The sequence below is a fragment of the Anoplophora glabripennis genome, unplaced genomic scaffold (genome assembly GCF_000390285.2).
Source record: "Anoplophora glabripennis isolate ALB-LARVAE unplaced genomic scaffold, Agla_2.0 scaffold16, whole genome shotgun sequence".
Lineage (NCBI taxonomy): Eukaryota > Metazoa > Arthropoda > Insecta > Coleoptera > Cerambycidae > Anoplophora > Anoplophora glabripennis.
Genome location: NW_019416253.1, coordinates 1,611,053 through 1,634,614, shown reverse-complemented (window position 1 = coordinate 1,634,614; position 23,562 = coordinate 1,611,053). Strand labels below are relative to the sequence as shown.

Genomic DNA, 23,562 nt, shown 5'->3' with positions numbered 1-23,562 from the left:
TTATTAGCCTTAACACATTGTGGACAAAGTATTCAATGTTGAAGACCACATTATTAGTGCGCAGAAAAATAAATATAGGAGAATATCATCGATTAGAGGCTTATTTGAAGCAAATATCGAAAAAATTCCAAACCAAAAAAATTTAAGATATTAACAAGAGAGGATATTTTGAAATTTATTAGAGAAGCATACATATCTTTTGGAAAAGGTAATATATTATTGCATGTGCTTAATAGGTTTTTGTTATTGGGTGTTTTTGGAGGATTAAGAAGAGATGAGTTGGTAAAGCACTCGATATGTGATATAGATGACAAAGGAATCGTTGTTGTAGTAAAAATTAACGATACAAAAACTTGAGTACCAAAATCTTTTACTATTGTGGAAGAACTGCAATGCACGCTCTCCAATTATTGTATCAACAGTATATATCTTTGCGACCGAAAGAAATTAAAGACCGGCGGTTTTTTTTTCTGACATATCGGACACGGTTTTTTACGATCTCAAATAAACTACATATTTTCATCAACTTTAATGATTTTGTATCACCATAAAAAAAATGACAGTATACAAATTTCAGGGGGTTTATTAACGGACAACGATATTTTATTTATCATAGCAGACAGGTACATTGTCTTCTGCTAAGTACCAGAAAAGTAATCGTTTTATTTTCACGTATTTTTCCTTATACGGGCAAAACGGGCTCTTATCCGACATTAAAGTCAAACTGTATGGATTTTCAAGTGATCGGCGTTTTCAGATAATTACATAAGCAAACCCTGTGTGGCCGATCGAATGTTCGATATGTCACAGTCACTTACCTCGTTTAAAACTACAAAAAAGCCGAAAATAATTGGTTAAATTGGCCACCGTGAAATAAACACATGTCAAGTAATTCGCACCGACAAACATCTTTCGCGATTTATGCAAGCGTGTGAGTTCAGTTTGCGTGGATAATTCGCGAAAGTAAATTTAAATTACAAGAACCAGAAAAATTATTGTACGTTTATCGCTATGGCGTTTAATTATTGATTTAATTAATTTTGTACTGCTGGAAAAAATGAAACGTGGCACGTAAATGTGTTGTATTGCAAAATCAATTAATTTTCAATGAGAATGAGATGTTTCGTTTGATATATCTGTTTAGTAATGTGTAATCACGATTTACTAAGCAATTATTTATTAACAAGGCGAACAATAGTTAGTTAGAGATGCAATGTTCCTTCTTGATTGGATTTTACCAACCCCACCTATTTTTAATTGGTATTACTTTGTCGGAAAGACATTGAAAAGGCAATTTTGTTTCTATTTATTTCTTAATTTCAACAACTGAACACTGATTGCTCATTGGATGTTCAATTTTCCACCTAAAAATTTCTTTGATGGCAAGAATAAACTAGGACGTATTCAATTTACGTGTCTAACTGTAAAGTTAACTATTTCTAGAAATATTATATTTATGTGTGGTTACGAACAGAAATATTTAAATAGTTATAAAACTCTGGGTGGCAATACTTTGAGTGAAGTTGGTGAGGTACCTTTATTCAAATTATTGGTTTCTTGTGTCCTAACTAGCAAAAAAACGTTTATAAAGGTACACTAAATAAAAGTTCTCCACTTCTTCAACATGCACAAATAACGTTCAATAAAAAAATGCTTACTTCATGAAATACTTTAAAAAATATTCTAAATGTACCCTAAATTGAAAATTAATTTAATTAATACCAACATTAAACAGCAGTGTCTTATAATAGGCGAGCGGTTCATCCCTAAATAAAAGGAATGAACCGACTAAATTTTTAAAACAAAAACCTACCGCATGAAACTTTTTTTATTTTATAAAGTGTATTTTTTTGATAATTTACATATTTTTTTAATATTTTTCGGCGTGGTCAGTCAAGTGACGAAATCGACAAACTTTCGGAATTTTTTTCTCAAAAATTACTGAACAGATTTTAATTCTAAAAAAAAGCATAATAATCGACAGAGTTTCTATTTTAAGATATATATTTTTTGGTATGGGTCATTTTATTGAAGGGCTAAAGCGAGTAAAAAAAGTCTTTTAAAGAAAATTACACCTAAAATTAAAATTTTCTTTTTACAATATCTTGGATTAGATTATATTTACAATAAACATTATTATGACTTTTTTAAATCGATATATGTTAACAGTACAAATGTTCAAAAGATCATTTTGTTTGGTTTTGTAGCCGGAGTAAGGTTTTTGCAAGTAATTAGTAAAATTTAAATATTCGATTTTTGGTTTTATAGATGGCTAAAATTGACTTGAAATTTGACCAAAACTAAACTAAATAAGCTTTTTAAATCGTAAAATTAACCTAATAAAAAAGTTATTGGAAATTTATTGTATAGGATAATTATTTTATTTTTATTTTACAAAAATATTAAGAGCATAAAAGTATATTAATTTCTTTTTTATTTAATTTTTAAATAATAAGTTTTTCGTTATTTTCGACAAGTTCTTGAGTTGAAATAAGCGATGGAACATTCTGACATTCATCTGAGCATGCACAGACTGCACAGCATTCCAGGTTCGATGACAAACAGTTACAATTTTCCACTACATGAACAAAAATATTTTTGAAGCATATCTAAAGCAGTTTCTCCTTCGAAATAATTAAAATCTAAACAACCATTTTCGATTTTCCATCCATGTGCCAATGAATCAGTTACAATTTCACTGTTTGTAGACCGTTATTTTACTCGCTTTAGACCTCCAATAAAATAATGGACCTACACCAAAAAAATATATCTTAAAGTAGAAGATCTGCCGATAATTATGCTTTTTTATAATTAAACTCTGTTCAGTAGTTTTTGAAAAAAAAATTCCGAAAATTTGTCGATTTCGTCACTTTTTTCACATTAAATTGTAAATATCTTGGAAACGAAGCATTTTTCGAATTTTTGTCAAAGGACAAAAAGTGTTTATTTTGGTCCATTTTACAAAGCCATTCGGCAAGTAATTTTTTTATACCAACTTTTTTTGTTCATAACAATTGACTGGCCACGCCGAAGAATATAAAAAAAAAATATGTAAATTATCAGAAAAATACACTTTATAAAATAAAAAACGTTTCATGCTGTAGGTTTCTGTTTTAAAAATTTATTCTGCTACCTTCATTTAGAAGCATCTTTTTAGGGGTGAACCGCTCGCCTATAAACTGACATCCAAAAAAAACTATATTATTGTTAGAATTTACCACCCACCACAATCTACAATTACATTCCTAGATTATTCTTAAAGGCCTGTGACGCGTTTCCTAATACAAAATTTATATACATCTATTTCAATCAACATATCGGAAACATAAAAAAATATCTCGGGCTATATATTTCAGCTTAACTGCTATTTATATATTTCGTTAAGGTGGAATAAACGTCTAATTTCGCAGTCACTAGCCAATTAAGTTGAAAAATGTATTTGTAAATACAGTAACGACCTACTCTTTTACTTTTGGGCTGTCGCTCTTTTCTGCTGCTATTTTGCTAGCACTAAATTAATATGTTTGCGATGCACCAAAAAATACTGCTATTGACATCGTAAAAACGTTAAATTTACGTTCGAGATTTACAAATAGTACACTTGCTTTGAAGTCTTTTGTGTAATTTATGTACACGAGCTTTCATCTGTGAACCAGCAATGCGATTACGCTGTTATATTGTCTGCATCGCAAATAGAACGTTGGTATATGGATGTGTTGACGCATAAGCGATCTAACCTAAAGACATTTAACTCGACCACGAACTTTTTGTTTATTCAGCTTAGAATCGTGTCAGTACATCAAGCGAGATTTTAGTCCAGGAAAGTTAGACTTGAAAAGACGGAATAAGCTGGTGATTGTGTGCGTTCTGCAAAAAACTCATAGTAAAATAAGTTATTTTCCTATATAGTACAGTCATTGAGCTGAAAATCAGCTGTAACCTCCGAATTCTTTGAAACTGCGCGGATTTCCATGAAAATTTAGAATAAGGCTCATCTTAGGCTCAAGTTCAAAAGTGACTTAAGCCCGATTACGCTTTTAGTTTTTTAGGGGTAAAAACTACACCTAAGTGAAAAAATTGAAAAAATTAAATTTTAAGCATTTTATTGACAAAAATCTTGTTCAAGCACAAAGATGAAATAATGCTCCATGTTCTCGAACATGTTTTATGATATATTTGATCTTTTCGACCCTTTATTTAACCCTTAAAAACTACCCCTATGCATAAATAATGATAAAAAATTACTTTTTAAAGATTTGGAATGATTAAATCGTGCAATTATTTAAAATAAAACTTACCTTATAGCTAATAAAAGAATTTTTCCCTTTCAACCCCTAAAAACCACCCCTGTATTGATAAAAATGATAAAAAATTACTTTTTAAAAGCTTGGAATGCTTTAACGGTGCAATTATTTAAAATAAAAATTCCCTCATTGCTTATGAAAGAATTTGCATCTCTTAACACTTTTCAACCCTTATAAATCAACGCTGTGCTAAAAAAATTATAAAAAATTACGTTTTAAATCTTGGAATGCTATAATTGTGCAATAATTTAAAATAAAAATTCCCTTATATTGTTTATGAAAGAATATTTTACTTTTGCCATTTTCAACTCTTATAAACTACCCTTTTACCAATATTAATGTAAAATATTTTTATTATAATCGATTTTTAAATATAATCAATCATAAAAAAAGCCTCTTTTGCTCCGAAAAAATGTCATTGTTTTTTTACCATAACTCGGTTAATTTTGAAACTATAGTATCCTACAAAAAAGCATTTTAAAGATAATTTCAAGAGCTGTAAGATCGTTTGCATATAAAACCTTTTAAGTCCTTCGTTTTTTAAAGGGAAAGGATCGAAGGGCTCGAGAGAGGTTGTTTTTTCACTACAATGAATACTTCAAGTGGCGATATCTCCTTTATTTTTATGCTATAGGAATAAAAAGCAAAATATTTGTTAAAAAAAAAGCTACATTTTTGTTGTCTATCATTTTTTACGTATCTTTCATAGTTTCAGAGTTATTATATAAATAAGGCAATTTTTTTTGGATAATGAAAAATACTTTTTCAACTTTTACCGTACAGTATTAAAAAAATACGCATTCTAAACCGGTCTAACTTCAGGATCGTATGAAAAACACGAAAACAAAACTAATTGTAAAGGGTCCACGATTAATTTTAATTCTGATGGAAATTGTACAGCGTTTACGGCTCATTTTTCCTTAAAAAATATGAGCAACACATCTGTTTTGACGATAACTCCTTCAATTTTGCTCTCATTAATTTTTATAAGAGCTCATTTTGAAGGTCTTTTTGAGTACTACAAAAAAATCCAGGAGCGTTATACACGTAAAATTAATCAGTTTTCCGTTATTTAACGTTGAATACATCGATTCGAGTATTCCCCCCCAAAACAAGTCCCCTTCCACTAACCATATTTCGCTTTGTATAGGATATACAACACTTTTTAAAAAACAATTTTCTTTGTTTATTTATAAGCTACATTTTGTTCATTACACTTTTTTTAATAAAATGTGTAGTTTTTGAGTTATTCGCGAAAACTACTTTGAAAAAGTGTTTTTTTTTTCACTCAAAATTCCAAGTTTTCAATCGTGAATAACTAAAAAACTATTAATTTCTTGGAAAAATTCTTCGAATATTTTTTGCTCAAATTTTGATTCTCTATCGATTTCCAGCGTTATTTTTGAAAAAAAATGTCAACCCCCAACAGGGTGCAAGCGTTAATCGGCGCTATGTCACTAATGTTCACTGACCTTTTCTCTAACTATCTGCCAAATTTCAAGTCGATCGGTTCAGCTTCAAAAAATTCGGAGGTGAATAGCTTCAATGATTGTACTAAGACTATTATCGAGTCCTTATACACGTAAGGTGCTGCCACCTCGAAGGAGTATGCTTAAATATGTGTTTCCAAACTAATCATATGCGCGTTGAAAAAAAAACGCTCATGTGAAAGCGAGTTTATTCTACTAGTATACACAGTGGCCAGTATAAATGTACTTTCTGCTCCTAAGTAAGTCAAATTCCTGACCTAGTAATTTCCACGACAATTTTAAAACTCATGACGGAACTCTCGACAACGACAGTATTGATCGGTAGTGTGTGGACCGCTAACCTCCACGCACGATTTCAAAAGACCACGCTGCCACGAGCAATGTCGCCTGGCTGTCTGCTCGAGCCAGCACGTTGCTGTACGAGCCGCGCATTTAAAATTTATTACGGTAATTTTTTATTCCGGTGTCGCCCCAATTTCGAGGACTGGGTTAAGTCTGTCGTCACGATGCAGTTACCCTTTACGAGGCGGTGACGAAGAATTAGGTCGACAACGACGTAAGGGGCGATACAGACTGGGTTTTATGCCATGATGTAAGCCAGAACTTGAGAATTAGTGTTGCGATTGATGTGAGGCAGTTCCGACAGTGTGAAACATTTTTTAAAAGCAGCAAAAGGTGGTAATTGTATGTACGAGGTATAGTAGAGTATAATTAGCAGGTGAAAATTGAAAAAATAATTGTTTTACACAAGGTGCAAATGAAATGATTTGCCAAGCTTTAATCGTTCTCGTTTTCGAGTCACAGGGTGTTTAAAATTAACAGAAACACGTAGTTTATTTCAAGTTGCAAGATACGGTAATGAATTATACTTAATACAATATACAATTTCACTTTCGGTTCGTCATCAAATCAACATAGTTTTATAATAAAATATCTACTCTTACCAGTTTAGCAATTTTATTTCAATATACATTTAAAAGTTTTTAAATTAAAACATTAGACATTGGAGGACAGGTGGACGTAGTTGACGAAGGTCTTTCAAAAGCGTATGGTCGTATTGATTTTATTTTACTTTAAAAATTGGAACGTTTTGGTTTTAATGCATATTTAATACAATTTTTCAAATCTTAAATTCTTAGTCATATCTGCAGTTCCTCAAGGATGTGATCTATGTCCCTTGCTTTTTCTTTCGTTCATTGATGATTTAGGCTGCCTTTTAAGGCCTCCCAAACCGATGATCTAAAAATATACTCCAAAATGGAACTGTAAATTGATTAATACTGTCCAGACGATAATAATTTATAATAATTTAAATACATTGAAATGCAAAATAGTAATTTTCACAAAAAAAAAATATATATTTTTTAATAAATATGAATATTATTAAGTGTTAACAACACTATACTATCACGTTGCACACGGTTAAAGATTTGGGAGTAACTTTTGATCATTTAACGATCATATAAACTACAACATTTCTGACGCAGTGAAATATTGTGTTTTTGTTAGAAATTGGTGCATTTAAATACACTCCATGTAGGAAATTTATAAAATATTTGGCTTTAATTCCCTTGAAAACGAAACGTTTCCGCATATATTTATAGATTTTTTTTTAATTCGTGAAGTAAATTTACTAACATTAAGCACTATGCAAAAATTAAATTTACAAAAAATATAGTTTCACGAATTTGATTCCGGGCGAAATGTGCATTTCTTATACGATATATTATGTTACATCCGCAAATACTTAAAATGTAATCTGCTAGAATCGGAAAAATTACACAAAATTTTTATAAGCGTGAAAATTTTTACAGCTTCATCAGTTTGTTGTAGAAGCCAACTTGTCTATAGAAATGCAACTTTTTGGCCTCAATACACAAATAACTAGTATTACTTTTAATTAACTTTTGACTATTGCTACCAGATCGATTTGAAATGTTGTAGAATTTTATTTTATGTAGGTAATATTTGTCATTTTAACAAAAAAAAATAAAAATTAAAGCTCGGATGGAAGAAAGATTAAGATAATTTGTTTGTGAAGTCCATAATCCATTATACTGTTCTTCAGATAAAAAAATATTTTACATTATTATTATAATTTATTATTACAAGATAAAATGTGAGGGTTAATAATAGTCTGTTTCTTGCCCATGAATGTCTTGTAATTTATACTCGAATAGCAATTCGGCGAGTCCGGTATTGGTAAACTAGTCCGCCTGATATAGAATTGACGGCAGCGCGTTGGTCATCAAAGCAAACCTGTATTGGTCCACTAGGTCAAAAATAATTTTTTTGTATGGTACACCGGTTCACTTAGCTTTGTCGCTTTGCCAGTGCCGTGCAGAGCATTGCTTGGCGGGGTATGTTGTTGGTATAATACGTATTATTATTTATTAGTTTATATTAATATTTGTTCATATCGTAACCAGTAAAGGGTAATAGTTATTAAAATGAATGTTATTTGTAATTATCTAGTAATTTAGCGTGGCTCTCTGGAGATTCTTTGAAGCGAAGGATAACGAAATAACTCCCCAAATAGTGGAACCAGTTTTTGTCGAAAGTATCGAAACAAACTCAGAATTTAAAAACAAAGATTTACACGTAAAAAGTCAACGTATTATATTAAATACATATTAATGTTTGAAAATTGAAAATAGTGAACAATGTGATAAAAAAAGTTAGGAAACGGATTACGGAATTAACTAAGAAATCCAAAAAAGGCCAATTTATCACGTAATTAAAGGATTGATCACGGTACGGAAACGGAAAAATACAAAATTAAAAAAAATTGACGATTTTACCAGATGTAATGCGGCACACAATTTATAATATGTACAAAGAAAATAAAGTTCCTACTTTAAACATGATTCGAGATAAATGAAACGATTATCCTGATTATAATTATAAATCTTTAGATATTTTACATGCTTTATTACAATGCGATTTAAACATAAAAAACTTGACAATCGTATGGTAATTATATGGTAATATAGCTCGGAATATAGTATATCTAGCCGAGACAGGGCTAAATTTTTCTGGACGTCTATGGATTCCGTAGAATTTATGAGTTAAATGTTTTTATGCGGTTCCAATTGAGATCGTAACAACTATACAAGCTACTCTACCAACAAAGGAACACCCTCCACACAAAATGATTATTTCCATAAGAATCCCGCTTCCTGGTGAGTCAGAAGCGGTCCGCCAGCATTCAGGGCGGTATCCCGTCACAGCTACCTAATTTAATACGCCGCCGTTAATAATTTTTTATATAAATATTCCGGTTTTTAGCGCGATTTTTTATTAAGTCGCGCTCGGTACATATTCAGACAGACGTCGTGATCTCATTCGGAGATAACGTGTTGGCCTTTTAATGCAATATTTATACCAGATTTATTTAAAACACAATTAAGGGAAATTTATAAGCGATTATGGTAATATGACGGCGTTCTCACAGCGTATTGTCCATAGTTAATACCGCTCCGAGTTGCTTGTCTGTGCTTATCCACAAAACAAAAGACGGTCTCGCCAGGCGTGAGATTATTTATCGACGTAATTGCCTTAATACCCACTCGATATTTTACTAGACAATGGCATGTCGAAATTTTTTTCAGTTTTAATAAGGCCATTAATTGCGCCGACTAGATTTTAATAAGTCCTTGCGCATTCCGCATTTTTCGTGAGTCAATGCAAGGATATTTCTTAATTATCCCGTTGGGACGCGTAATGAGTTCTACACAGACAATGCCCCCGCATCCACCGCTTTTATGATCACTTCATACTGCAGCATAAAACCCAAGCGCTTATACCATAAATTCTCTCGAAAATACTTTGTTTAATTTTACCATACCACCGCTGCAACAAATAGATACAAGTTTATTTAGAAGTTTGACTGTCATTACTTCAGCATAAGGTAGATTAAACATTAAGCATAAACGAACAAAAAAGTTGTATAGTAAATGAGCGAAAATACTCGGTTATAGAATGCGTCGATTTAGAATATTGGGGAATTTTATAACAACTTGGCAACAGTGTGCTAAAACACAAAAGGTAAACAATTGTTGTAAGAAATACAATTAGAAAATTTAAAACCAGTTAATTGTTTTGCCTATTTATTTTTGAGTAGTAGAATTGATCTAATTTCTAAAATATTTGAAAAAAATCAATCATATTGCTATTGCCGTTTATTGTTTTATGAATTTTTCCATTCAAAAGTTAAAAAATTCGAAAATATATCAATGTAAAACTTTCTGAAAATAAAAATTTAATTCTTTTTTTAATTATTGTCTTTAAAATCCGGGTCCGATATGTCCAATAGTTAATTAACAATTAGCATTATAAGAAAAAAGCTATCTTGCGAACAAATTTTTTAAATTTCCGTAAAAATAAGGTCTATTTAATGCAAAAAGAGCGAATTCCCGAGCGGCTTTTGCCTGACCGTGAGACAATTTGTTTATAACGCACGGCCTACTTTGTTAGTTGTAAAGGGTTACTTAATTTCAACTCTGAAATTTTTCTTTTTCGATACCTTTTTTTTGATCAATTAGAACCTATACCTACGATATTAAATTCCAAAATGAACGTTTTGTAATTAAACAATTAGTTGCAGAAAACGAACGAAATTAATTAACAAATAGTTGAGCAATTTCATGGTCAATCAAATCGGCCTTTGGCACACATGTTGGTCTTTGAATTGGTCGTCTTTTCCATAAATTTCGTCAACATCCACTGCTTTTTGCAATAACAATACACAATTTTCGAAAACTGATTTTTCTGCGTTTAACCTTTATTTTACAGTTATAGTCCAGACGGTATCTGTTTCAAAAAGCCATATTTGGGTGAATCGTATATCCACGGAGATTTTTTGCTTTTTGGCTTTCAAATATCACTAGAAATGAAAATTTTTCTATGCGTATAAAAAAAACGTGGGCTTAACTTTTGGCGGCACAATATGTTAAAAAAATTGGAAATATGTCATATTTTTCTTCCTATTTAATTATGTATCTTTTTAAGAGTTGATTTTAGGCGAAAATGGAAGAGGAAAAAAATGTTTGTAATTAAATTTTTTACAATACATGACTGGTTACAAATCGAATGAATCATGATTATTATGGTAAAAATCGAAAAAATCACAAAAATGGGGTTAAAAAACAATACTTTTTAGGGAATTTTTTTGGTGTATTTAAATTGGGTGTAGGACCTTTATACTTGGCTCAAGAAAACTTCATGTTATGTAGAATCATCACACCAAATTTCATCAAAATCGGTTCGATAGATTTTGCATAATAATTTTGCAATCCAGATTAAAAAAAAATTGCAAATTTTCAAAATTTTGCACAGCAAAAACCAAGGCCCTTAGATACTTGAACATTTAATCACATATAGAAGGGCTCTCAGGATTTCAAACTTTTTTTGAAAAATTCGAATCCGTCAATTAGGAGAGCTCTGGCGCTTGTTTAAACATTGATCGAATTTTTGTACTTATAAACAATTAGAACTTTGTGAATATTTAATCAAATCAAATTTTTTAAAAGTTCTTGGAAAGACGCTTCTTTAAAAAAAAAACAGATCGATTGATCAATGAGTTACAACATAAATACATGTTGTGAGAATTATGTATAAAATTTAAGTTTTTTATCCGTTCTTTGAGAATAATATGGCGCAAAAACGTGATCAATTGCTCTAGCTTCATGTATTCATGTATTTGATTCATATAAATGAAATATATGTTTGGCAAATTACTCATATTGGTAGTTCGAGGTTCGACGACCTGAGTGCTGCCAGAATATGAGCACACTATAATACAGCGTAGCCAAGTTGTGTATATTAGGCAAGTTCTAAATTAATGAATAAATTTAAATGATAAAAAAATACTCGTTTGTTTGTTTGGCTCCAATTTACCATAGTTTAAAATGATACCCCGGTTAGAAACTGAGCTTAATATTTTTTAAACACTATACATGAGTACTAAGAAATTTGTCGTTATACTATTATACATACAGAGTCGGAACGTACCGATGGTCCATCTGCCGTTACGTGAGAGCGATAAAGTAAGTCATACAAATCCGTGCGATAGAGAAAGATGGCTATAAGAAGTGGATCTTATTTGTGGAAGGGCAAAACGGGCGGTGACTATGAGACGCCTTCATTATAGCCATCCTTCTCTATCGCATGGATTTCTATGTCTTCCTTTACCGTTCTCACGTAACGGCAGATGGACCATCGGTACTTTCCGAACCTGTATACTACCTGCCTTTACACGGAATATTGAATAATTAATTACTAAATAAGGAACTGCCTCCCAATTAGAACAGACATCAAAAAGTGGACTTTTAATAGAACAGACCAAGACCAGTAGTACCGCCTCGGCAGCAGATCGTTAAAACCAAATTAAAATTCCAACTTTTTCACGCGACTATTTCGCTATGGCGAAATATAAAAGTTGACATGCCTCCAGTTTCCTCCGCAGCGTTAATTATCTCCGTAAAACTTTAATATATGCATGTTAATGAAAATAAAATTTAATCGCGAGCAGTAAGCACGGTGATTTTTATTTCGTTTGACATTGGGACGAATTCCGACAGACACTGTCGGAAATGCCGGAGTGATATATCTGCGGACGGCAAAAATTAAGTGTCCGTCGTGCATACACACGCTCAGCGTAACGCAGAAAAGTAACGTATAGTTAACATAAATTAATGAGGAATTCAAACTTTACACAGTACACACCCTCGCTGTAAATTCCTATTTGCAAAACACTGTTGCGGATTTGCATTAATATTTATTCGTATATCATTACGGACGATTAAAGATCCAATGCAATCGGCAAATATTTGCGCGTATACGGCGCATAAGGTTCGCCTTAAAATCGATAATCGACTTATGTTGATGCGACATGCACGTGCTGTAAAAATATTCGAAACCATATCCGCGTCCCGTGAAAAACGCGGCGTTCGCCAAACACGCAAGGTGCGCTAAGATAAGGATATTAAACTGAAAAATTGATTAGACCGTTTAAACACGATACAAAAAATCTATTTAACTGCTTACGAAAAGAATACGTTTCGCCGAAAGCTCTATTGTATCGAATTTCATACTTCAATTCTCTACAGGTTGATTCTAAATTCATTATTACTCTGTTACTATTAAAGGATATAGGAACTACCTAAATATTCAATTAATACTATGCATGAATGGTAATTTTTTTTTAACGTTGTATTAAGTGCTTGTGTCTCTAGTTTGTTTTAACATTGATTCAATTTGATTAAAGATTAATTTACAACATATGTATCTCATTTATCAACGCGAAGCTAGATGTCGCAAATTGCAGCAGAATTTATAGCTTAGACACGACGCACACTGGGATTTTTTAAGGTTCTTTTTTCAAAATTCCAGAAGATGACCAGATTTCAGCCGGTCGTCATACACTTTTTTCTAAAATACTCGTAAAGACTTGCACTTTCATGCCCAAGTGCTATAAATTTGATTTGGATCATATCGATTGAGTTTTGAGAGGTTAGGTTGCCAAATATCAATTTTTTTGTATTTTCAGAGAATAAAACGTTGAATATTAAGGGTGAGAGAGCAGTAAGGGTAATTTTTTGAAGGGAAGATATACTTACTGAAGATATCTCAGAACTTTATTAAGTACACTTTCTTCCCCACTACATTACTTTTACTACTCTCTTACCCTTAATATTCAACGTTTACTTTCTGGAATAACGGAAATCGGCAACTTAACCTCTTAAAACTCAATCAATATGACCCAAATTAAATGTATACCATCTCAGATCTTCCCCTCAAAAAATCACCCCTACTGCTCTCTCAGCCGTCAACGTTTTATTCTCTGAAAATACAAAAAAAATTGAAATTTGGCAACCTAAGCTCTCAAAACTCAATCGATATGACCCAAATCAAATTTATAGCACTTGAGCATGAAAGTACAAGTCTTTACGAGTATTTTAGAAAAAAAATGTATGAAGATCGGCTGAAATCTGGCCATCTTCTGGAATTTTGAAAAAAATATCCTTTTTTTCTATTGTTAAACAATTAGATTACATTATCAATTTGCAATTTAGCTTTTTTCAAAAATTATAATTTTAAAGTACTCGGAAAGACGCTTCTTTAAAAAAAATAGTTAAACTCCGTTTATTGGTTCTCGAGATATAAGCGGTCAAAGTTTATCGGCATTTACCGTTAATTTATAAACAATTTAGCAATTGATCCAGTGGTTTCATTTTTCCGAGTTCTAAGCTGGAAAAAATTGTCATATTTATAAGTTATCGGCAACATAGGTAAATCAGCGGAAAAGCTGTCGCTCGCACGCGCGGAAAGTGGCTCAAAACACAAAAGTGGGGAAGAGGGCTTTCGCTCCGAGACTGAATTCGAGGTTCAAAATGCGAAGGTACGAAAAAATTGCATTAACCCGGCTTCTAATGGACCAATTTCGACTTGTTTTTTTAATCCGATGTCTCGCGAGCCAAGGAATTCGAATATCGTGATGCCGACTGTCTAATTTGCACATATTTTGTTATAAACAAAGTTTATTATTTATGCATTAAATATACTGTATATTTTACCACCCTATGCTATGGCATTCTTTCAATGAAAAATTTTTTTACGTATATATTTCAACACTCTGAATTTTGTTAAATACATATCAAATTAAGAAAAAATAGTACTTTACAATTATAATTTTTGAAAAAAACTAAATTACAAATTGTTAAATGTAATCTAATTGTTTAAAAATAAAAAAACAGTGTTAACTTTAAAAATTTACTGCAGCCGTCCTAATCAACCGATTTCAATTTTTCAAAAACCATTTGAAAGGTTGAGCGGTTTTTTTCTATGTGAAAAAATTTTCAAGTATCTAGATGCTTTATTTGAGGCTGTACAACATTTTAAAAATTGGGAAATTTTTTTCAAAAAATTACTTTGCGAAAACTATAGAACCGATTTTAATGAAATTTGGTGTGTTGTATTATTATACTCTAAAAGTTTTTGTCCAAAAATTAGAATGTCCTCAGAGTAATTAAAATATTTTAAAAAAATTATCCAAAAAACTTGATTATTTTGCTTTTTTTTCATCAATTATTGCTATTTTGCAACATCGGTAATAAATTTAAACAACTTTAATTTACAGTATATTGTGCAAAATTCAATTCTAAAACTTTTTCTCCCTCTTCAATATTCTTCCAAAATGCATAGGTTTCAAGATATAAGTAAAAAACTCAAATAAAATAGGGATTTTTTTAAATTTTTAAAACATTTTTGCAATTTTGAAAATGTTCCGGACCTCGCTCAGATCTAGGGACCTATACTTTTATTATGTGAGTTGCACTGAAGGTATTCCAGCAAAAATTAGCTTGCCCCCTCTTACATCCAAGAAGGGGGATATTTCGACAGATCCGCCCTGGTCCATAACGCATGTACAGTAGTAGGCAACGTAGTCGTTGTATTCCATTAAATTCTTACGATAAAAAAAATACAAGGCTATTACGTAAATTAAAGATAATATTATGAAACTTACGGACTATTCTATTACATCGATTTGTTCGTTACCTTTTGCTACATAAGTTAATTTTTTATGAACCTAAATCAACTTCTACTCGATTCCTATTTATTTTATAACTCTTTGAAGGGTATGTAATTATCTATTCATGAATCACGTTCAAAAAGCAATCAGCTAATCACCTGGGACATTTTATAGGTTAAATTACCCACGCAAAAAAGTACAACTTTTACTATTCTGAATAGGAAATGCGAAGTAATTGCTCTAGCCTCAAAGTTACAGGAGGTTATTGTAGGAACAATAATTACACTCGATTTAAACCGCTTTCAAAACTTTCCATTTTTAACGCGACTGAAACAATACGAGGAAAAGAAAAAAACTTTCGTGTCGATTAAGGCGAACCGAAAGACTTGGCAGTTAATTGCACAAGGCAGTTTAGCGAAATACAAAAAAAAAAATCTTGTAAATTTCTAGTGTATAAATAACCGCTGCAATTTTTATCGTAAACAAGATGATCATTGTTGCCAGAGGAGGTCGTTGCTCTTGCCATTTGAAAACATTGTTTGTGTGCCACAAAAATATATCCATATTCAACAGCATAAATATTATTTTAAGGCGTAGTTATAAGGATGACTTTTGGTTATCGTTTTTTAAGAGGACAAATAAAAGATATAAGTAGGTGGAAAATGGAAAACGGAATTTGAATAATTTGAAATACAAGAAAAATGTAACTTTAACGTTATCGTTTTTCGACAGTATTATTTCTAACTATTGAAAACAGTAGTTTAAGTGTTTATATCTTACTACAGACCATTCTAACCAAAGCCTTGAATTTTTATCTATAGTATGTTATCTATTTATATATTTACTACATAACAATTATTTAAATACCATTGTAATTATTATGAAAGGGGAAAAATATAGCTCGGTAGTGTAACAATGACCAGAACTCCTTGAAAAATCAAATGGTATAAGTTTTGTATTCTGGAAAGAGAAAATAAGAAAATATGAAAATAATAACACAATATACCACAAGTTTATACCACATTGCATCATCTTCGTAATACATTTAAAAAGATAAGCTGCAAAATGAAAAAATGATTTTGTAATGTTGTAACGTTTAATAAATTCAAAATATTTCATAGAACTATTTAGACAGATTATTTTTTATTTTAGATAGTTGATTTTTATGACTTTTAAAGTGAATTTGAATTTTTAGATAGGGAAACATATTTTTGAATTTGAAATAGTGACTTTTGCTGAAAATCAATAATTAAAGAATAAATTTTGCATCTTCCAATCATTTTTTCTAATTGAAAATGTGTTAGTATCTGCAAAAATCAACTTTTTTTTGTTATCAACAAATGTTAGATATCAAAAAAAAGAGTTGTACATTCCCTCAATCAGTCGCAAAATAAACAATATTTTTTGACGATTGTCAATTTGTATTGTCAAAGAAATTAGTTTTTTTAAATTTTATTTTTTAATTTTTTTAATATTTAACATTTTTTGGCGAAAAAAAATGGATTTTAAAAAAAACATTTTCAATTTAAAAATATTAATAACTACTAGTGTGCACAGGGTGATTCGTGAAAAAAGGTTTTAATTTGATTGTGAGTTGAAATAAATTGCATACGCACAATTATAATATATTTGACGTAGATAATAAAGCTTGAGCAAGCGAAGATAAAAAGAGTGACCGCAAAAATAGACCGTTTTCGAAGAGAACTAAACAAAATATATAAGAATGTGTTTTTGGTCTCAAATTACTCGTCGTAAAAAATTAAGATGAGCACAGCTTATAGTTTTTTGAAAATTTTTAAAAATCACCCCATTTAGGGGTTGAAATGACGCTCAAAATGAAGAATTGAATAATAAATAAATATAAAAACCATTAGCATGTGAATTTTACTATCGAATGATTCTGATACAAAGATTTATTCTCATGACTGAAATAAGCATGTTGAATTAGAAAATCCACTCTTAAGCACGCTCAGAGGGTGGAATCATCCCCCAAAAATAGAGAATATCAGAAATAATTGTAAAAATTCCAAAAAAAATATTTGTATTAAGATAATTCATATGCTAATAGTTTTTATATCAATTGGTAATATTTAAATTCTTCATTTTTGGCATTTTTTCAAACCCCTAAGTAGGGGTGATCTTTAAAATTTTCAAAATACTAAAATGCTCATTTCAGTTTTTTATAAGTAATTTGCGACCAAAAACATATTTTTATGTATTTTTTTAATTATCAGCGATTGCGAAAATCACAGTTTTTTTGCGGTCACTCTTTACTGAATCAATCACGTACAAAAGATAAATATGTGTTTGAGTTATTCATTTATTCGAAACTCAAGAAATAATTAAATGTTGTCGAGAAGAAATGGAGCTTCTCTAAAAATATATTTCTATTTTATTTACTTTCGTTTAAGATATAACCTATTAGGTATACCCAGGAATAAACAGCACACATAACGGTCATTTACAATAAAATTTCATTCACTACAAATCCAATAAAACAGGATTTTCAGTTTGTAACTTCCAACAGCATCCAGATACCTATCTTCAAAACAATAGACAGTCCGTGCAAAGCACACTGCGTTCCAGTACAGTGCCTCGCTTTCGCGTAAAACATAAAACGTATCTTTGAAATTCGAAGATACGAACTAGAAATTATTCCGCGGTATCCGATCCGGTACGTTTGGCGTTATACCCACCTCCTTGGCAAACCCGAGAGATCGTTATCTTCGCGTACCTCGCGTTGCATAAATTAATTAATTAAAAGCTACAGCCAATCTAATCACTCACCGGAAACCTGTGCTCGACTTGCGCTTCCTGTGCTCTCTGGAATGCTTCCTGCAATGAAATGAGGATCATTAGCAAATTGATACGAAATAATCGACGAGACATAAAACATTAATAATTACGCCGAGCAAAATAAAAAAATAAATAAACGGACCGGTTGGTTGGATAAGGCGGAAAAGAGCAGACGAGTGTTCTCTTTGCGTTGTAGGTACACGGCGGCAAGTAAGTGTACAGGGTGTTTTAGGATTAATCGGCCAAAATTTAAACTTGAATTCAGGCACAAATTGAAAAACGTCCTACAAAGAAATAACAGGAAATTTTTCGTTTTAGAGTTAGTGGATATTGAAATTAGAAAAAGAAAATGACATTTTCAAAAATATGTGACAGTAGGTATTATACTTTATAGTTTATACTATGTGAGAATTAAATTATTTTTAGTACAAGGTCTACGGAAGATCTATTTTTTAGAAGATATCCTTTTTTACAAAACTATATATCAAAGAAACTTTTACTAGAAATTCAATAAATCATTGTCAACTTATATGCAGCAAAGCACCTTTAATGTATTCTACTTTTCTCTATTCTCTTCACTAATCTCCTCTTCATAACGTTTAGCGATATACAAAATTTTTGACAGTACAATTTATTGAAATAATGGAATATTTTAAATTATACTTCCCGCATAATAATTTATACGTATAATTTTCTACAGGACTAAGATTTCGTAACAAAGAAGAAGTAAATATAAGTTTAAATCATGATTTTAAATCACAGATTTATCTTTCTCGGGTAAAAGTAAATCTAAGAACAGTTTCTGCCCTCCTTTCAAAACGGACCTTTCCAAATTCACGCAATAATGCAGTAGGACTAAATGTGGATAAAATGCTAAATTTACATTATGCAATTCATTCTTACATTAAACTATTTAATTAATGTGAGAAAGCAATTTATCAAAAAATTTACATGGATAAAATGTGAGAAAGCAATTTATCAAAAAATTTACATGGATAAAAAGCACCTCATCACTGGTATATATCGGATAGGAAAGTACCGACGGTCTATCTGAAGTTACATGAGAGCGATAAAGTAAGCCATAGAAATCCATGCGATAGAGAAGGATGGCTATAATGAAGGCGTCTCATAGTCACCGCCCGTTTAGCCCTTCCACAAATAAGATCCACTTCTTATTTGTGGAAGGGCGAAATGGGCGGTGACTATTAGACGCCTTCACTATACCCATCCTTGTCTATCACATGGATTTCTATGGCTTACTTTGTCGCTCTCACGTAACTTCAGATAGACCATCGGTACTTTCCTACCCGGTAAATGGATTTATTTATGTATTTACACAAACGTTGTGGTATGCATTTAAAAATCAACAAATAAAAAATGCCAAAATGTAGAGGACCATCTTCCTCCTCATCGCCAGTCCCGTGATCGTGAAATGCCCGGATCACTTCTATTCGACACAGAAAGGTCCAACCTAAATAACGATACTAAAATCATTCCGATCGGACCACTCCTACGCGCAGCGAGCGCGACCGAGCATTTGTTACACTTTAAAAATATATGCCCGGTTATGTAGGGTGTTAGATGTTTGAGACTGCATTAATTATAACAGTCGATAGAATACATTAAAATAAACAAAAAAACCTTATATGACATGGGTCCTAAACTGTATACACAACTTTTTTATTCATTTATGATTACTCCATTTCATGCTGAGGCAATGGCAGTCAAACTTCTTACACCCTGTATATTTTCCTAACATCTAGCGTTACACTAACCATTCCTTAAACATTTCCAATGTGAAAAATGTAAGCAGATACTTCACGCTGTTGCTTTTCTTGAACACCGTTTGATGCAATCACTTGGCAAGCGGGATATTAAGATAACTTACTTACTAAAAATAAAGAAAACTTTCAGTGCATAGAAGATTTCGTGTGTATTTCCCTGTTGGCAAGGCACTGCACGTTTTTTTCTTATCTAAGAATATTACTCCAGCAAGCGAGTTGAATAAATAACATCACATTTAGACCATGTCGTATGGTTGACATTAAAATAAATCTTAGTAAACAATTACGACTTCCTGTTAAGTTTAACTTGGTATCCCTGTCACTTAAAATTAGGGGCAAAATGGGGTTTTGGATAATTTTCCCCAACGTCACCAATACGGCCAATACAGTCAATAATTTCTTCAGTGTCATAGATTTAAGTCGATACAATTTAGTGCACTATCTGGGGTTCTTCAAGGTTCACTTTCGAGCCCCCTATCATTTAACATTTATGTTATTGATATATCTCCCTTCCTTGACGTCAAATACTTACTATAAGTAAATGATATGAAAATCTACTAGACAGTATCTAATGCTACAGACTGTGAATTGTTACATGATAACCTTGAACAGATTAATGACTAGTATGAACTTAAATCATCTCAACTTGAATATTGAAAAATTGTAATATTATCCTACAACAAAAAGTAGAATGGATTCTATATATCCCAGAAAGACTGCCTACCCTAGGATGAAGACGAAAAAGTAACTATTACTAGTATTTGCTTGTTATTTTGTTTTCAATTTGTTTGTTTTATTTTTTCATAGACAATTTTGATTGTTTATTCCTTATTAACTAGCTTGTCCTGTAAATGGGTATTGCTGTTGGGCAGTTGTATATTAAGAAATATTTAAAATAGTACTATTCTGTTCCATACAAACGTTGATACAACCTTGATTTTATGCAAACAGAATTAATATCTTGACATACGGTACACTTAAATCAATCACAGCACAATTTCACCGCATTAATCGAACCTTATTTTAAACGAACGACAGAAACCGAACAGTTATGATCGATCGGTAGACATCAAGACCATCAACTTATTACGTGCCACGTACTTTTTCGATTAAACAAATGCCTCTGAACGCAGCAGAGGTCAAGCAAATTGCATTACCGTCCTAGAGACGATGATGTAATTTTCGGCACTCGTTTAACCTACAAAATGGGAAAATTCAAAGTTCAAATTCATTAAAATAATAAATAAATGTCAATAGCTTTTAGTTGTGTTTCAATTAAAATTTAAATTGATAGTTCCAAACTTCGAATACATGGATTTTCTATGATTTATGGGTATCCCACATTCCCTAACCCCAAGGAATTTGTTCGTAACAAGATCATTCAACGAATTTTTCCAATGGGTCATATCAGCAGCTGCTGGCCGACATTCTATCCTGCTACTACGTCTGGATTTGAAATAAATTACAAAACAGTTAAACAACAGGAATGTCTTGGCTATCCGCAGAGTTATTAAATCAGTTCTGGTGAAATAAGCAAGCCAAATGTGGGCAGTGAGCAATTAGCGAATATTTAACGTTATAAATTCGCCATAAAATATGAAGTCGTTTACATAAATTTACCTAACAAGGGAGATACCTATTTGCATTTCCCATTTAAAAATTTATTCCACATATTACGGTTCGAACACCGTTAATTGTTTGAGCAATTAACAATGACTTCTTGCAATATATTAATATATGACATACGTAATTGACCCATTTTACTCTATTTTTTTTATTATCGTCCGAAAGAGTCATTCTTAAAATGCAAAAATACAAAGATAAAGTAATAAAATCAAAAGGAGAACCAACTTTTACAATCATCTACAATCCGGGAGTTCTAGATACCTTGCTTGCCAATATAAATGCTATCATGTATTTAAAAAATAACTTTCAGAATATATTTTTATAAACAAATCCGCATTTAGAAGAAAATGCATATTATGAATTTATTCAGGATGACCAATTAGAAAATTTAGAAGTATCAGATATATGCTCAAATGAGTCAAAGTCAGACAAGGAATTTGGATATATTTTAGGAGAATTTTCAAAAAAATATTTTCTTTCCGAGACCACTTTTTTCAGTTTGCTTTTATGCCGAAATTTCGTTAAATCTCAAGTTAGAATATACTCTGAATATTATTTTTTGAGATATAGAGAAGTTATATTTTGCTTCTTTTAGAAATTTGATGATTTTTTGTCACTTTATAAAAGTTTTATTAAAATATGTATGCTGTTTTCTTATTCACTGAATTTTATTAAAATACGTCTTATGTAAAATATGTCTAGAAGCCTGAATTTTTCCAATTTTCCCAACTTTTTAAAACATAACTCGAAATTACAACCACCGTATAAAATTAACTGAAAATTAAAATAAATGCATATTCAACCATTATCCTTTCGCCGAATTAAATTTGGTCGATATATTTTTTTTGCCTACCTAGCGACCTGTAGCCATTTCACATCAGGTGGATTAATATAATGTATTTTACCCAAAACTAGGTCAATGTCAGAGACCATTGAAACAGAGATTTATAAACTAAACACAGTGCTTCAAAAAAATAGTAACAAATATTTTTTATTAACGACAAGAAATAACTTTAAAGATCAAATCTGTCAGATCAATAAGGGTGTTTTTATTAATTTTTTTTATACATTTTATAAAACTGCAATTGTTATTTACACCATAAAGGAGGTAAGTATTATTTACCAGTCGAGGACGAGTTTAGATTGGAACTTAAAACTGAAATTTCACGCTTTTTTATGCGCTATCAAGCAGGTAGATGTTACAATCAACCAGTCGGTTAGAATACCCTTTCTATGATTCCTAATAATATTGCACAGTTTTTGAAACTAGAACATCCTGCAACATATACAGGCCATTCATACCAAAGAACATCGGCAACGTTACTGGCTAATACAGGAGTTGATGTATTAGCAATCAAGAGACATGGGTGGAAATCAGCAACAGTTGCAGAAAGTTATGTTGCTGACAGTTTAAGTAACAAAAATGAAATAGCTAACAGGATTCTTTGCAGTGACACTGTGAATCAGTCAGATAATATTGAGTCACCGGTGACTTAAATGGAACGGTCAAATCGTTTTGAGAAAAATGTGACAATTATTAAAAGCGAGGGGGAATAATTATCCAGATTTTATAAATGTTACTAAATGTAATAACTGTACAATTATTACTATAAATATTCACTCATAATAATTAATAAAATGTAATGTTCATCAAATATTTCTATTTATTTGTTCATAAAATAGTGTAAAATCCACTTACCTCCTTAAAAACAATGTATTAATAGTCTATTTTTACTATAGTGGGAGCAGATAAAATAATTATTTTAAAACATAAATTATGTTTTACTTATAATTAATAAAACTTGCTTATCCACGTACCAATATTGGCCAATATTTAATGAATTATGCAAAAAGTATTAATTGTTAATACCATTCGACCATTTTTTAATGTTCGACAAGAGTTTAAGTGTAGTTTAAAAATAAAGTTTTCTGGAAACTATCACCCCTAAAAAACTAAAAGTTTCCCTATTTCTTGACATCTAATTCGCTCCTCCGCCACTGACCGATCCCCGTCCGTTCGCAAGTAGGTT

The 23,562-nt window shown here is 31.2% G+C and overlaps 1 protein-coding gene across 10 annotated transcripts in view; it reads right to left on the bottom strand.

Moving 5' to 3' along the window:
- The window catches only part of LOC108914086 (rho GTPase-activating protein 21), a 311,849-nt gene that overhangs the window by 102,731 nt on the left and 185,556 nt on the right, over positions 1 to 23,562 (bottom strand). For all 10 annotated transcript variants that reach the window (XM_018719795.1, XM_018719803.1, XM_018719831.1 and 7 more), the window contains exon 3: positions 18,114 to 18,161. In XM_018719795.1, coding sequence (XP_018575311.1) covers positions 18,114 to 18,161 — 48 coding nt within the window. The remainder of the gene's footprint in view (positions 1 to 18,113; positions 18,162 to 23,562) is intronic.